The 14,154-nt window shown below is 34.8% G+C and overlaps 2 protein-coding genes across 5 annotated transcripts; one reads left to right on the top strand and one right to left on the bottom strand.

Moving 5' to 3' along the window:
* Positions 1-1,867: 1,867 nt before the first annotated feature.
* LOC110722610 (protein LURP-one-related 17-like) lies at positions 1,868-4,314 on the top strand. The gene is made up of 2 exons (XM_021901880.1): positions 1,868-2,620; positions 3,719-4,314. The coding sequence occupies exons 1-2, from the start codon at positions 2,309-2,311 to the stop codon at positions 4,103-4,105; spliced, it is 699 nt and encodes a 232-aa protein (XP_021757572.1). The 5' UTR covers positions 1,868-2,308; the 3' UTR covers positions 4,106-4,314.
* A 704-nt stretch (positions 4,315-5,018) lies between these two features.
* On the bottom strand, positions 5,019-13,357 carry LOC110722609. 4 transcript variants are annotated; one of them, XM_021901876.1, is made up of 7 exons: positions 12,777-13,357; positions 11,045-11,374; positions 8,016-8,171; positions 7,143-7,480; positions 6,373-6,889; positions 6,223-6,273; positions 5,019-5,869 (listed from the first exon to the last, which is right to left on the bottom strand). In XM_021901876.1, exons 1-7 carry the CDS (start codon positions 12,955-12,957, stop codon positions 5,364-5,366), a joined length of 2,079 nt encoding a protein of 692 aa, XP_021757568.1. In that variant the 5' UTR covers positions 12,958-13,357; the 3' UTR covers positions 5,019-5,363. The 4 variants fall into 4 exon arrangements, with proteins under 4 accessions (XP_021757568.1, XP_021757569.1, XP_021757567.1 ...); XM_021901877.1 differs by having other exon boundaries at positions 6,223-6,255; positions 8,016-8,174; positions 12,777-13,285; XM_021901875.1 differs by having other exon boundaries at positions 8,016-8,174; positions 12,777-13,284.
* Positions 13,358-14,154: the final 797 nt, after the last annotated feature.

Below are 14,154 nucleotides of genomic sequence, written 5' to 3'. Positions count from 1 at the left end.
CTGAAGGTACGTACGCAGTCCCAAACTTGTCTTCCTAAGTTAGCTTAATTGCACATCTTTTTATTTATTTATATATTATTTTTGGTAATTATTTTAAGGAAAATGCTATACATAGCCCTAAGGGCTACATATAAGCATTTAATTTACTCTTGAAAATTGTTTAAATTAGAAAATCATGACAAAAACACACTAATTACACCGATTTACACGTGTTTTTGTCATGAATTTCTAACTTTATACATTTTCCAAGAGTAAATTCAATGCTTATAAGGGCTACGTATAGCATTACCCTTATTTTAAACTTTTTTTTTTTTGGCATAGTTGCACCACTTGCACAATTGCACTTGACTCTGAAGTACAAAGTACATTTACAACAGCTAATCCAACAATAAATGACATACGCGCTACATTTTCATCCGCTCAAAAAAGGATTAATCAAGTGGATATTTTTTTTCATTGAAAAAAAAGTATTCTCTATTTATAGCAATAAATAGTGACATGTAAAAAAACCAGAAAATTAAACTTGAACCGGAAAATTCGAATAATAATAATAATAATAATAATAATAATAATAATAATAATGTGAGTAACCAAATGGAATCATTAAATTACGTTTGTAGAAAGTGCATATAATTGACCTGAACTACAGGTTTATATAGTTGGTCGAAATCACAGACATGCAATTGTAAATACAACTGTATCTTTTTATTGGAGAACAAAATTATTATTATTATTATTATTATTATTATTATTATTATTATTATAGGCCCTTTTCATGCATGTCATCATATGCAAGTTGTAAGGGATACCCTAATCAAATTAACATATGTAAATTGTGTATTTTGTAAGTACCGTGTTTAAGCAAAGATGGGACTGATCGAACTCAATAATTGAAATTTTGAATTGAATAAGCATGCATGAAAGTTTTAGATATGGTTTCAAGTTGAAAAAAATTCGATCTTAATTACTTGAAATGCATTAACAACAAGAATGTTACCAATCCAAAAAAAATCAAATCACACTTGTATTGTAATCCATATAAAATTCTTATAAGAGTAATTGGAAATAATAAGAGTAATTTCTATATCTTATAATGTGGAATCATCTCCTCTCTTTCTTAAATATGGAACACTCACAACTGAGCTACACTAGATTTCAATAATGTTTGTAAAAATACTTGTAAATAAAATACTTCGTAAATTAAGCATATCAAATAAAAACACCTTTAAAAAAATACGTTAATATCGTAATTGCTTACTTTATATTAAAACATTCATAACTTGCTTGTTAAAAAAAAAAAAATCATAATTAAGAGCTCTGATTTACTAAACTGAACCGAACTGATTGGAGCTAAACTGAATTGAACTGAACTGACCTGAATAGAGCTGAAATGAATATTTTTTAAAGAGAAGGAAATTAGGAACTGAACTAATTGGAACTGAACTAAACTGTACCGAACTGAACTGAAATTTAGTTGAAGAGAACATATCCTAATAAATATATGAAGTAATCAAGAGTGTTGAAGAAACCGAAAAAAAAGTGTGTATTTGTGTGCGGCCACTTGTAAAATAACAAAGTAACCTTTATAACACTGATTTGGTAACCCCTATAATAATGATCAAGTAACTCCGAACTAACCCCTGTCAAACTGAACGAGTAACCCCTATAACACTTTATGATGGAGATGACCATACCGTATAGTCAGCCGCATAAAATTTTTTGAGTCTGTTCTCATATGATTATTTTCAGTTCAGTTCAATTTAGTTATAATAAGTTCGGTTTAGTTCAACTCATAATTTTTTTCTCTTATAAAATATTCATTGCAGTTCAGTTCAATTCTAATAAGTTCAATTCAGTTTAGCTCTAATAAGTTCAGTTCAGCTCAGTTTAATCAATAAGAACAGAGCCAAAATTGCAGATAACTATTAACGGAGTTAATACTTAAAAAAAAAAAAAAAAAAACTTGAAGTGTATATATCTCGAAACTGTTACATTAAAATCAGTCATTATTAAAAAAGAGAAAAAAAAAAAAAAGAAAAAAGAAAAAGTCATAACAAGTACCAACGCGCCTATTAAATATCCATCTGTAAACACGTGGCATGAAGCTAGTTTGAATGGTCGGCACCCACCCAACTATTTACAACTAGCTCTGCGCTTCATTTCTCACTCACTCCTTCTCTTCTTCTATAAATATCTCTTTTCTCGTTCCTTCTTCCCATTTCAAACTTCACCAATAATCCAACTACATACAATTTAATCATTTTCAAAACCCCAAAAAAAAGAAAAAAACAATTAAAAACTAAATATCATGGTTCTATTTCTCAAGGCTAAATCTTGTACCAGAGTTACCGATGAAAAACGGTGTTTAGAAGATTGCAAGGAATACATTTACAAGGCCGATAACGGTAACGATAAGGATAAGGATGGTGGAGCATCATCAACTACATGTACGTTTTTAACTGTTTGGAGGAAGTCACTTTTGATGAGTTGTAGTGGTTTTACTGTGATTGATTCTACTGGTAATTTAATTTACCGTGTTGATAATTACCGTGGGAGACCTGGTGAAATTGTTCTTATGGATGCTTCTGGAACATCTATTTTCACTACGCGTCGTCATAAGGTATTTTTTTATTATTATACTTCCTCCGTTTCAAAATAATCTGTAATTAGTGTTTAAATTATTACTCCTATTATTATTATAATAAGGTTGTGGATGTAGTGTATGAAAGAGAATGAATATAGTGGTGAGGTTGTTAACTGTCGATAAAAACACGAATTCTTATAGTGGTTCTAGGGTAGGCTATATTTGGACTTTGAAAGAGTTTTATGGATTTACATTACCATCTTTCCTACTCATGTATAGTTTGCATTATTGTATGTAACCTAGATATTCTATAGGATTTATTCTTTAATTAACCTAATTGTTTCGAGATATTTAATATATTTACAATTAAATTTTTGTATTAGTAAATGCGTCGAATATGAAAATGTGGCAAAACGGGTAAAAAAAATGGTGTTTGGTCGAAAACTAATTTTGATTTACCCTTATTAAAGCCTACAACCAAGCCAAACACCAAAATAAGCATTATTTTGAGGGGCCACTATGCAATTATGCATTTATCACTGTTCAACCTCATGCTTACAAGTTAGTACTTCTAAATGGCTATTATGACTTTGTTGCCGACTTTGTAACATAATCATTCCAAAGAAGCAACTCAAGCAAACTTGTTCCACGGAGCACATGTTAGATTTTGAGTATGTGGCGGTTGAATTTTACATGGTAACGTTAGTCCTTATCTCGCGTACCTTACCTGAAATCAAATCTCGTCTATTACAAAATGTTAACTGTTTAAATTTATTTCGATGTAAATGAAGATCTGAAATCAAATCTTGTCTATATTATTTACCATTTTTTTACAGCTATTCGTTCCATTACAAGAATTACAAAGTAAATATAGTTTTATCTTAATTATTCGTTTATTGTACTACGTAACGCATTTGAGATAGGTGGAAAGAATAAGACCTTTGAGTAATTAGTTTCGGTCCACAGGATGCATACTCGTCTATAGTTGGCTCTCTAGAAATGGATAAGAAAGAACATATTCTACGTATCTAAGAGAACAAGTTTTAAATTGTTTTGATGAACTCTTAGATTTTTTATTATTTGCATAATTTATACTAATACGCATTCTAATCAAAATTATTCTTTGATGAACAGACGATACGACTAGTGGACGATTGGCTAGTATACAAGGGTGATGCTAGTGATCATCACAATTCCAAAACATTCCAAAAAAAGCAGCCTATTTGTTACGTGAGGAAGAATGTTAGCTTACTACTTGCAAATTCCAATGTACTTGCACATGTTTTCCTAGGGGCAACAACTAAAAATCCTATATATGTCATTGAAGGCTCTTACGCGCAAAGGTCGTGTAAGATCATCGACAAATCCTCGAAAAAAGTTGTGGCGGAGATCAAGAGGAAGGAGGCCGCTAATGGGCGTGCTTCCTTTGGTCTCGAGGTTTTTCACTTGGTTGTATATCCAGGATTCAATTCTGGGTTTGCGATGACCTTGGTGTTGTTGCTGGATCAGATGTTTAGTTAAGAAAAACACCAAATGTCTCTCTTTTAATTGTTGTTCTTGAATGCCCCTCTGGTTTTTCCTGCCAAGACGAGGGCTGATTCCCCTGTTGTCTTAACAAAGTGGGATTGTAAAACTAATCGATGTAATCAGTCGCTAACCTGTTAACTGACCGCGATAGCTGAAGCTTCTTCAGCTAAGTATAAATATATGGAAAATGCTTTTTACTTGCATATGAAATTTATGATTTCTGTACGTGTTTTGGGATGCTAATTGTTAGACTCTGGCATCTTTAATACTACTAGTCAAGTATTAAGAGTGCATATGAGCTAGTTTAACTCAACAAGTCACAAATGACTACTAGAAGCCGGTTTATCGATTGATCTCAAAGATTTAGACTAGACTCCTAGTGCCTCTCTAGTCTGTATGGAGCTCCCCTTCAGCCCTTCCCCGAAACCTGGCCATCCTCAAAACATGTTGATTGCAAAAGGATCTCCCGATTTTTTACTACCAACTCTTGCAGGCAAGTTTCAATGTGTGTCGGGCTAGTAAATTTATGACGGATCTGGTTCAATGTGATCAGTTTACCAGGTTACCTTGTAAACATGAAAATTAAATAAAAAAACGTGTGCATCAATTTATATACAAGTAAATAACCACACTCAAGTCAGTTTGCTGAAAGCAAGACATTTTGAGAGGCAAATGCATTGTTTCCTGCTTCCTTAAAATGACAGATTTTTTTTGCTTACAGTAACACTTTGAGCTTATACATCCATTTTGTATCACAATGAGACCGTCTCATACAAGACTTATCCATTTAGTGGAGTAGACGGGTTGGAAATTTCAAAAATTATCCAGTGTGGCTGAAAAAGCCTATTTACAGAAAGATCAGACATCAACAATTTAGTTATTCAATATAGCACCTGATCAGTTATAATGCTTGCAATTCTGCACATAGGTAACTAATGATAGATTAAAAATGGCAACAGACAGGAAAGAGGGAACTGAAATTACAATTGCCTCATGGAATGGCTCTGTACAAGGCAAAGAATACCCCCAGAAAATGGAACCTCTAAAATCAACAGCTTATAATGTTACAACACTGGAATTTTGGGCCTCACTTCAAGGAGGACTCCCACCATCAAAATCCTGAGCTACACATAAACAACAATATATACAAACTAACATGTTCAGCTAAATTTCATATGCAGTCATAACTTCACAACAGATCTTGGTATTACAGCGCACAACTTCCCGATGGAAGCTGCTAGGTTCAGTCAAGCTAGCTTCTTGTCCTGTTCCAATCCATTGGCGAAACTTTTCTCAACTTCTGTGGGTTGTGATTACTCCTATCCAAAACCCTTGGAGGAGGAGGAGGAGGGGGAGCCATAAATTGTGGTTTCACAAAGTTGTTTCTAGCTTCTGTAACAGAATCCCTAGACAATCTGCTTGGGGATGTTCTGTTTGATCTTGGAGCAGAAACAGAACTCAGTCCTATAACTGCATGAATGTGACTAAATTCTTCTCGCCGTTCAACCACAGAGATTTTCGGCTTTTTTGAAGAAGATCCATACTCTATGCTCTTGACTACATGACTGACTAATGTCTCTAACTTGGGTGTCATAAACTCCTCGGGTTTTTCACTCGATCTTGACTTGCGAGCTTTCATGGATTTTTGGGATGGTTGTTTTGGCCATTTCAACATTCCGTTAGAAATCCTATTTGAGCTATCACTTGCAATGTCACAAAGCGTCCGAGCAGCAGCCAATACTCTGGGAGAATGCAGTGCTGCCAACAAGAACCAAACAATGATGAGAAGAGAAGCAACTGCACAACGGAGTAATTTTACTGATGGAAAACCAAAGTTGGGTAACCAATCATCTACATTTTTTGAAGGTATTGAGCAGGTTTCCACTAAAAAAAAAGGTATTGAACAGGCAGCACAATACTTGCTCATAACTAAGAACTTGTAAAATTGATATCAAATTTGAAAAGGGTCTGAATATTTGAAGCATGGCACATGGCTCACACCACAAGCCTATATGCTGTAGGCCTGACAAGGATTTATACAGGTGAAGAGTTGAAGCATATATCTTAAGAGTGATGAAAATAATCATGCTTTTTAATCAATAGCCACATACCACTAATCTTGGAGTGCACATTGCTTCCAGATTCTACATCAACCCCAAACACTAAACACAGTGTAAATTTAATTAAAAAAGAGAAAAGAAGCGATGAATCCAAAAGGGCAATTCCACTTCCAAAAAACATTACGAGAGCTAGATTCTTACCAGAGGGTGGCAGACATGCTGTTGGACATGCAGCCGATGAAGAATTCTGCTGACAGCACAGTTGATTGACAGGTGCGGATGAACTTCTTTCGATTTCGGGAAGTTTGTACATTAATTGTCCTGCTGGAACAAGACTACTATCATAAGTGAGCGAGTCCAAGTCCACAAAAGCTTCATTGCCCCCTCCAATAAAACTGGCAGTGCTCCTTATCCTTACCCATCTACCTTGGCATGAGCTTTTATTCGATAATCTTACAGCATCATTATTAGATTTATGGTGCCCGTTAAAATTATGGGACCAGGGGAAAGGCGGCAAGCTAACTCGATGAGATAATGTCTTGCCATTACGTGAATCATTAAGCTTTGAGGATACCACTGGCTTCACTGCATCTTGCAACAAAGAGTCCAAATCCTTTGGTGGAGGAAGTGCCAACCTTTCCAAAATATCTCTAGGTTGATACGATGGAGAATCCTTTTTGTCAGCAGGAGATTCAGCCTTTATAGACGATTCCAGATCCTGAAGAAAAAGAGCATGGTAATTAATGCATAAGGATGAAAAGGGTGACCACTGCCAAGTACAAATAAGCCATATTGTTACCATGATGTTTGCGCATCATCTATTTCAGCTGGGGATTAAGGACTAAGAAAAAAATGATATTCTCCCCCATGGATAACTAATTGCTCTTTTAACCTTAAAATATAGTTGTAAAAATCATGTTTAGACATATTTATTAAGAAAACTAAAATAAAAGCTTTCAGTAGCTACGTACCTTTTCACACTTGGGTAAACCTGCAGTAAGACTACACTCATCACCATCTGAACCATTTAACGAACTTGTGTTAGAAGGAGACGATGACAAAGGGATTTTCTTGTTGGTCTCGATATCCATCTCTTCTGCTTGTTTGGCTTGTTGCACCCCTGGAAGCCGAATGACAGAACAAGCCTTTTTAACAGAATCCAGTATATTCTCTGCCAGATTAGCTACTTTCTTCCCTTTATCTTTGCCAAGATTAGGACATTTATAGGTTCCATCAAGGAGTTTATCCAAAGAAATGTCATCCAAAAGTTTTGAGACATCATGTACATCTGGCTTGAGACCATAAATTCCTGCAAACAAATGTCAAAGGAGCATCCAAGTAAATATGCTAATACACATACATAGCAAGCAACAAACAAAAAGGCTCTGCAAGTATAAAAGCTTTACTTTAAAGACAGCCAGAACTTGACCAAAAAATTAACCGTAATAACTGAGAGCATTTCCAGATTGATGTCATCCATTTTGAACAACCATCAACTAGAATGTCCTACTAATAATAATGACTCGTTTGGTAAAAAAAAAAAAAAAAAAAAAAAGGTGCCACACAAAGTTTTACTTATTCCAGGGTAATTCGTTCAAACAGGATACAATCAAGGCTAAGAAACAATACACTACAAACAAGTCATATATAAATAGATTTTCTTCAAGTTAGGAAATGTCATGCTAAGACAAGGCTTTAGAGGGTTATAGAAGAGAATTACGAAGTATTAAGAAAGCACACAAATACATGCCACCCTCAGAAAAATCTTTTTAGCTGGAGGTGATGGAAGATCCAAACCTCAGAAATTTTTTAGCAATCTCACAATAGAGATACCAGTTTCATACCAAAAACATTGCTTCCTCCACTTGTGGGACTGAAGTTTGTCAAGCCAACTTTCAGCGAAAATGGATCAAATTTTGCCTTCAGTGGAACTTTAGAACTTCTTCTATCACCCCTTCTGCCATTTATATTGTTCTTTTGTTTAACTGTCTGAGATTTGTCTACTGTAAAATAAATATGAACCGATATCAGTCAAACTACAAGAACATCATTGAGACAAGGAATAAGCTTACAAAAAAACTTGAATCTCAATCTTCATATGCCATAAATAAATTAAAACAGTAGACATCAGATTCATGCTAACTATTTTCCACACCAAACATAGTCAAGGAAAGAACAACCGGCCGTTGACTGTTTATCAGTTGACTTCACAGCAATGATAATTGATAATTGCTATCTTGCTGCACAACACACCAAGCTCTAGAAAAAAAAGAAGAAAAAAAAAAGGAATACAACACAGATGACTTGCCTTAACCTACATCCCCTCAAGAACCTTTTAAAGACATTATGGGCACATCTTTTCTATTGCTTGCAATAGTCTAATCTCCAACCTAGCTGCATACGAATCATCTATATTTTACTCACTAATAATTTAATCAACTAGATCAATGATGGTACAACATATCTAAACATCAAGAAAAAGCTGGAACCAGCTCAAAGAGAAACTAAATAGAGAGTATATTGAAGCCTCATCTAACACAAACACTAAGCTTGACTTGAACAAAAACAAGTCTTTTTTTGAGATCCTATATAATACAGCCAGAATAAGGCACACTCACTTGACAAGAATAAATGAGACTATTGATGGAGTTTGAGCAATGGATGAAGAAGCAATGCAGGATCATCAAATATAGCAGAAAACAGTTACTAATATTTTCGCCCCAATCCGTCAATCTCAAAAAAATAACCAAGTCAAAGATCGATATTCTTTGTAGCTCGATATTCTTAGTTTGCTGCTAAGAAGGGCACATGCTCTTTGAAAAATTTATCTTAATCTTGAAACCAACTGATTCAAAATAAAAACCCAATCGGATTACGTACCAATAGAGATGTTGAGTAACTATGTCACACTACAAATGTTTGACAAGAAATCATACAAATCATATATAAAGAGATTATGTTATAAAATTATATCAACAAAATGGCCAAAATGAAATGTAACTTTGTTTAAATTTTGGAAATGGAGAGAAACAGAGGGAAGGGAACAACTTCCCTCATTTGGATAGAAGGTTAGGGAAGGAAAGGGAGGGAGAGATCCACCTTTCCTTCTTAAACAAACATCCAATTTGAAGAAATCTGGTGGAAAAATGGAGCTCCACCTTTTCCCTCTTTTACTCCCCCCCCCCCCTCTCTCCTCTTCTTCCTTCCTTTCCTTTCCCTCCTATTTCGTTATCTATACAAATTGTCAAAGAACATGAAACCCGCTAAAGGCTGAGCAACCTCAAATGAAATTCAAGCTCAATATTCATATACATTTGCTTAGAGACAAGGATTGTTATATGAGATATGTCGAAGCAAAAAGGCTACACAATCATGAAAAAGTTAATATAAAGCTGGACTGAAATTGTCAAAATAATGCTCTAGAAATCTAACAGCTGAACAGCTCAATATCCAAGTATTTGATTAGCAGTTGTGAGGGAAAGGAAGAAGAGGAAAAAGGAGGTAAGAGAAAGGGATATGAGGAGATGGAAAGAGTGAGTATTTTCATTCCAATTTTTTCAACAATAGGAGTATTTGATTTATTAAAGGGGGATGAAATACGGATCCTCTAATTCCTTTCCCTTCCCTTCTCTTCCCTTCCCTTCTCCCGAGTCTTATCTAAATAATAGCAAATGTATCCGTTCCCTTCCCCACCAACAAATCTTTCTATCCAAACATAATTTAAATCTAAATTTCAAGTATTAAATAGTCTCTCAAAAGCACCAAAGATCACTAAGCTTGATTAGGAAGCAATTAGGATGTGACATACATGGTTTCATGACTAAGACATACCAAATGAGAATCAAATAGATTAAACGAGCTATACATAGACAATTTCTTGCAAAACCAGTAAACTATATTATCAGAAGCCAATCGAAGTTCAGGACTGGAAAGAAGAATAATGATTAAAAAAAGAAAATCTCAATACTACAGAAAACCTTAAGAAAGAAAAGACCCAAGACAGGCTTGAGGCAGCGCATACAAGTATTTACTCAGGATTGACAAATAATCATCAACCCTCAGCAACAGGTATATAATAAAACTAGTAATGGAATTGATGGGGGAAAGTCTTCCAATTTTTCACTGTAGAAGACTGGGAGATGAAAGACCATGCGTCATCAGAATAAATTTGGAATGGACAAATAATTAAGTGAAGATAATTCATAAAAGAAAATTGATTCCAGAAGTTCCTAAAGTGACAAAAATATTTTAGTCGTGTTCACTGAAAAGTGGATGCACTGTTGCACTCTCAATCAACATCATGCTCCGAGCATCCATATCATGTTTAACTCATTTATGCGGTTAGAAATTCAAGGCATTACATAAAATTAACTCCACAAGAGTTCACTAATAACATTAACAGCCATTTTTTCACAAAAGTTACCACTGAAATTAAAAGGCATGAACATCAAACATTTCTTAGTATTGTTTGGGGTAGGGAAGAAGGAGGGGAGGGGGACCCCTTAAACTACCTATAAAAGATCACCCATTTCAACTTTAGTGCTTCCTTCTGTTATGTACACAGGCCTTAGACAGTTGTTTTAAAACCAATGGATTAAGCACATATGCACAATGCAAGTCATTAATCTGCAGTTCTGCACAACAGTATGCCTTCCATTGTGGATTACTTGCAAACGTAGAAGGGTCGAAAATGAAAAGAAAGAAAGTCACATAAATAAAACAAAATAATAAATAAAATTAATAACACTAAACAAGCATATATAAAAAAGTCCTTCTATCATAAAGATATAGATGCTATCAGAAGACAAATATTAGCTTCCTTGTCAGATAGCAATGCCAGGAACAATATGGTTGTTCACACCCAGCACATTACCTGCATTGGAGCATTTCACTAGGTGCGAGCCAAGCTTATCTGACTCTGTCTTCACTTCGTCGGCCTCAGCATGAGACAAATAACTGTCTGATTGCAACATTCGGGGCTTCTTAAACAAGCCACTTCCGTTTCTTGGAACCTTTCCCACCTTCCGTTGAATCTGTTTTCCTTCATATTCTGACATCAATATGGTAGAACCACTTGAAATCCCGTCAACCAACCCCAAGGATACATCTTCTGTTGTTGATCTAGATGGAAGAAAATTGTTCCTGCATGATGCCGCATCTGATTTCTTCAACCAGGGAGGTGGCCCAGAAGCAGTGGAAGTACCTGGTCAATTTTGGAAAGCATTAGAGGATCTGAAGCATAAGCAGAAAATTAAAACTATCATTATTATCAATATTCTACAGATATTTACTACTCTATATGTAATAACAATATTCCATATTCAACTTAAAGACAGAAGCAATTTATCTTGATACTGTACGACATTAACACCAAAACAAGTTGGTTACATTTATTGCATATATTTTTTTAACTTATCACAAACCAGAATTTAGCAAGAGTTATACGTAGTATGATTTCAGAAAGCACCATTGTCCTTAAGGAGTGTTACCATGAGGCCTTACTACAAACCTAAACCAGTAAAAAGCTTACACATGACCAAAATCTTTATATTAAGTTACATTATAAGTTGCATAAGGACAAATAATTGAGAACTTAATTGCATAAACACAGAACAAATCCATTAACAAACAAAGGGCACTTGAAATCATAGCAGATAGAAGTAACTCATGGCATAGAGTCCAAAAGCTTTAACACAAATGTGACTTTTTATTTCAGGAAGTCAGAACAATAGGAGAGGGGCGCAAAGAAAATGAAAAGGAACTAACAGCATATACTGCATGGTCAACATCAGGCACGTAGAATTTTACACGATAGCTACAGATATGATTTCTCTAGTATCCAAAATCTGATCCATATCCTCCAATAAGACAGCTTCATATACAACAGTTTGAGCATGACATCATTTACTAGCCATTAACACTTTCAAGAGCTACATAGAGTTGCAACACAGCAAGCGATATAGAAGAAGATCAGACACTTTAACTGACAAACAACGCCTATTGCTCGATATGATTCTACAATTGTGACAATCAAACCATAAGAAGACAAAAAAGCAACACCGCTCACAATAATACATGTTCAGTGGATATGAAACATAGTCAAATACTCATATTAAGACAGAAAAGCATCTTAGCACACAATCACAACCGATATACCAATCCAAAAGTAATCAAATACTCAGACAATATCAAGCGATTTCGACCATACTGAAATTTATAAATATTAACAACAGAATTTTCATCTCTGGTTGCCAATAGTCTTTTAGGAGAATATAATGAAGCAGACATTGTTAAGGTTAGCTCTCGAGGCTGACCCGGCTCAAATCCGGATTAATCCGAGCTTAAAATAGGCTCTAGATTACCAGGTGAGATACCTCAAGTCAATAATAACTACTGGGCAATTTCTATATTTTTGATTCAGAACAACGACGAAACAAGATAAGATAATTATTTTCAATCCAAAAAAAAGTACCAAATTAGTAAAGTAGCCTCTAATTAAAAATCTCCAATCAAGCCAATATACAATCAATCAATATTTAGCTGAAACACGCAACAAATCAATCAAAACACAAATTAAAAAACAACATCAAAATCAAAAAATTCACCTCTATGATTATGTAAAGAGGTACTGCATTCATCAATTTTCGGACCACGAAAAGGCGAAACGGTGTCGGATTCACGAGCTTCTCCATCAGTAGAACAAACCCTAGCTCCAACAAAAACGTCTGAACCCATCAATTTCGGCTTCGAAACATCCACCGGAATCGCCAGTTCAACAGCTTCCATCACCGCCACGTCATCATCACTCACTCTTCCACTCAAACCAAACCACCACCAATAAAATCAATTCTAAACTAAAAAAAAACCCTAATTACAAAGCTGAAACACCTCGGATCGGCGAAATCGAGGAATCGACGAAGAACAAAAACCCTAGGAGAGAGAAAATGGAAGGTCGGAGAACGATTTAGAGAGAGAAATCGGAGGAGAGAGAAAGGGGTTGCGGCGGAGGAGAGGCGAAAATGGAGGCGTCTAGGGCAAGAAAAGGAGGGGGGTAGAAAGATAAGTATTTATAGTTTTCGGGAAAAGGGAGAAATGAGGGTGACTTTGGATTATCGGAGGGGAATTTTCCGGTGAGGTTTAGAGGGAAATGACGATTTTACCCTTGATTACGTGGCAGGTTGTTGGGGATATGACGGGGATTTAATTCAGTGTGTAGGGGTTTTTTGGGGATTTTGTTGGCATTAAAGTTGATTAGTAGGGTTTGTGGATTGGCCAATTGGGTTGAGACTCGTGTTTGGCTGAGCTAGTCAATTGAATGGATAGATTGGAGTGTGGAATTACTTAAATGCCCTTGTGAAAGAGAGAGTGTATTTTAGGCTTTTTGGTAGGGTTATTTAAGTGTTGTTTATTGGCTAGTTGTTACTCCGTGTCTCCGTATGTGATTACTTGTAAGTCTCGTATTATTTCAAAAAAAAAAAGTGATTACTCATGGCGTGTTCTAATTTATTAAATTGAGCTGAGCTAAATTGATTGAAATTGAAATGGATATAGCTGAAATGAATTATTTATGAAAGAAGGAAATTAGAAACTAAACCAAAATTAAGCTGAAGAGAATAGACTCTCATACTTTAGAAATTTACTAGGGTGATGAAGATGTGGATTGTAACTTGCAAGTGTGATAATACATAAGTCTACTACTTTTTTTTTTTTTTTTATTTTGATAGTATCATTGAAGTTTTAAGTGAGTACATTGTGTCAAAAAAAAGTGAGTACATAATTAATAATTTTGTTAATTATAAGTAGGCCAATTGATTAAAGTTTTGGTAGTTGTGAGATAGATTGTAATAATAATCGAATAAATAAATTAGCTAACTACTCTTAAGCATTTCACATTACTTAATGAAAAGCCATATTCAATTTTCATTTTTTTTTCTAGAGAGTAATTCGTTTCTTATGATGTTCTTTTAATGTATCACTAATGTT

Source organism: Chenopodium quinoa, unplaced genomic scaffold, assembly GCF_001683475.1.
Source record: "Chenopodium quinoa cultivar QQ74 unplaced genomic scaffold, ASM168347v1, whole genome shotgun sequence".
Lineage (NCBI taxonomy): Eukaryota > Viridiplantae > Streptophyta > Magnoliopsida > Caryophyllales > Amaranthaceae > Chenopodium > Chenopodium quinoa.
Note: the sequence above shows the minus strand (reverse complement) of the source record. Positions and strands in the feature narration are given on the sequence as shown.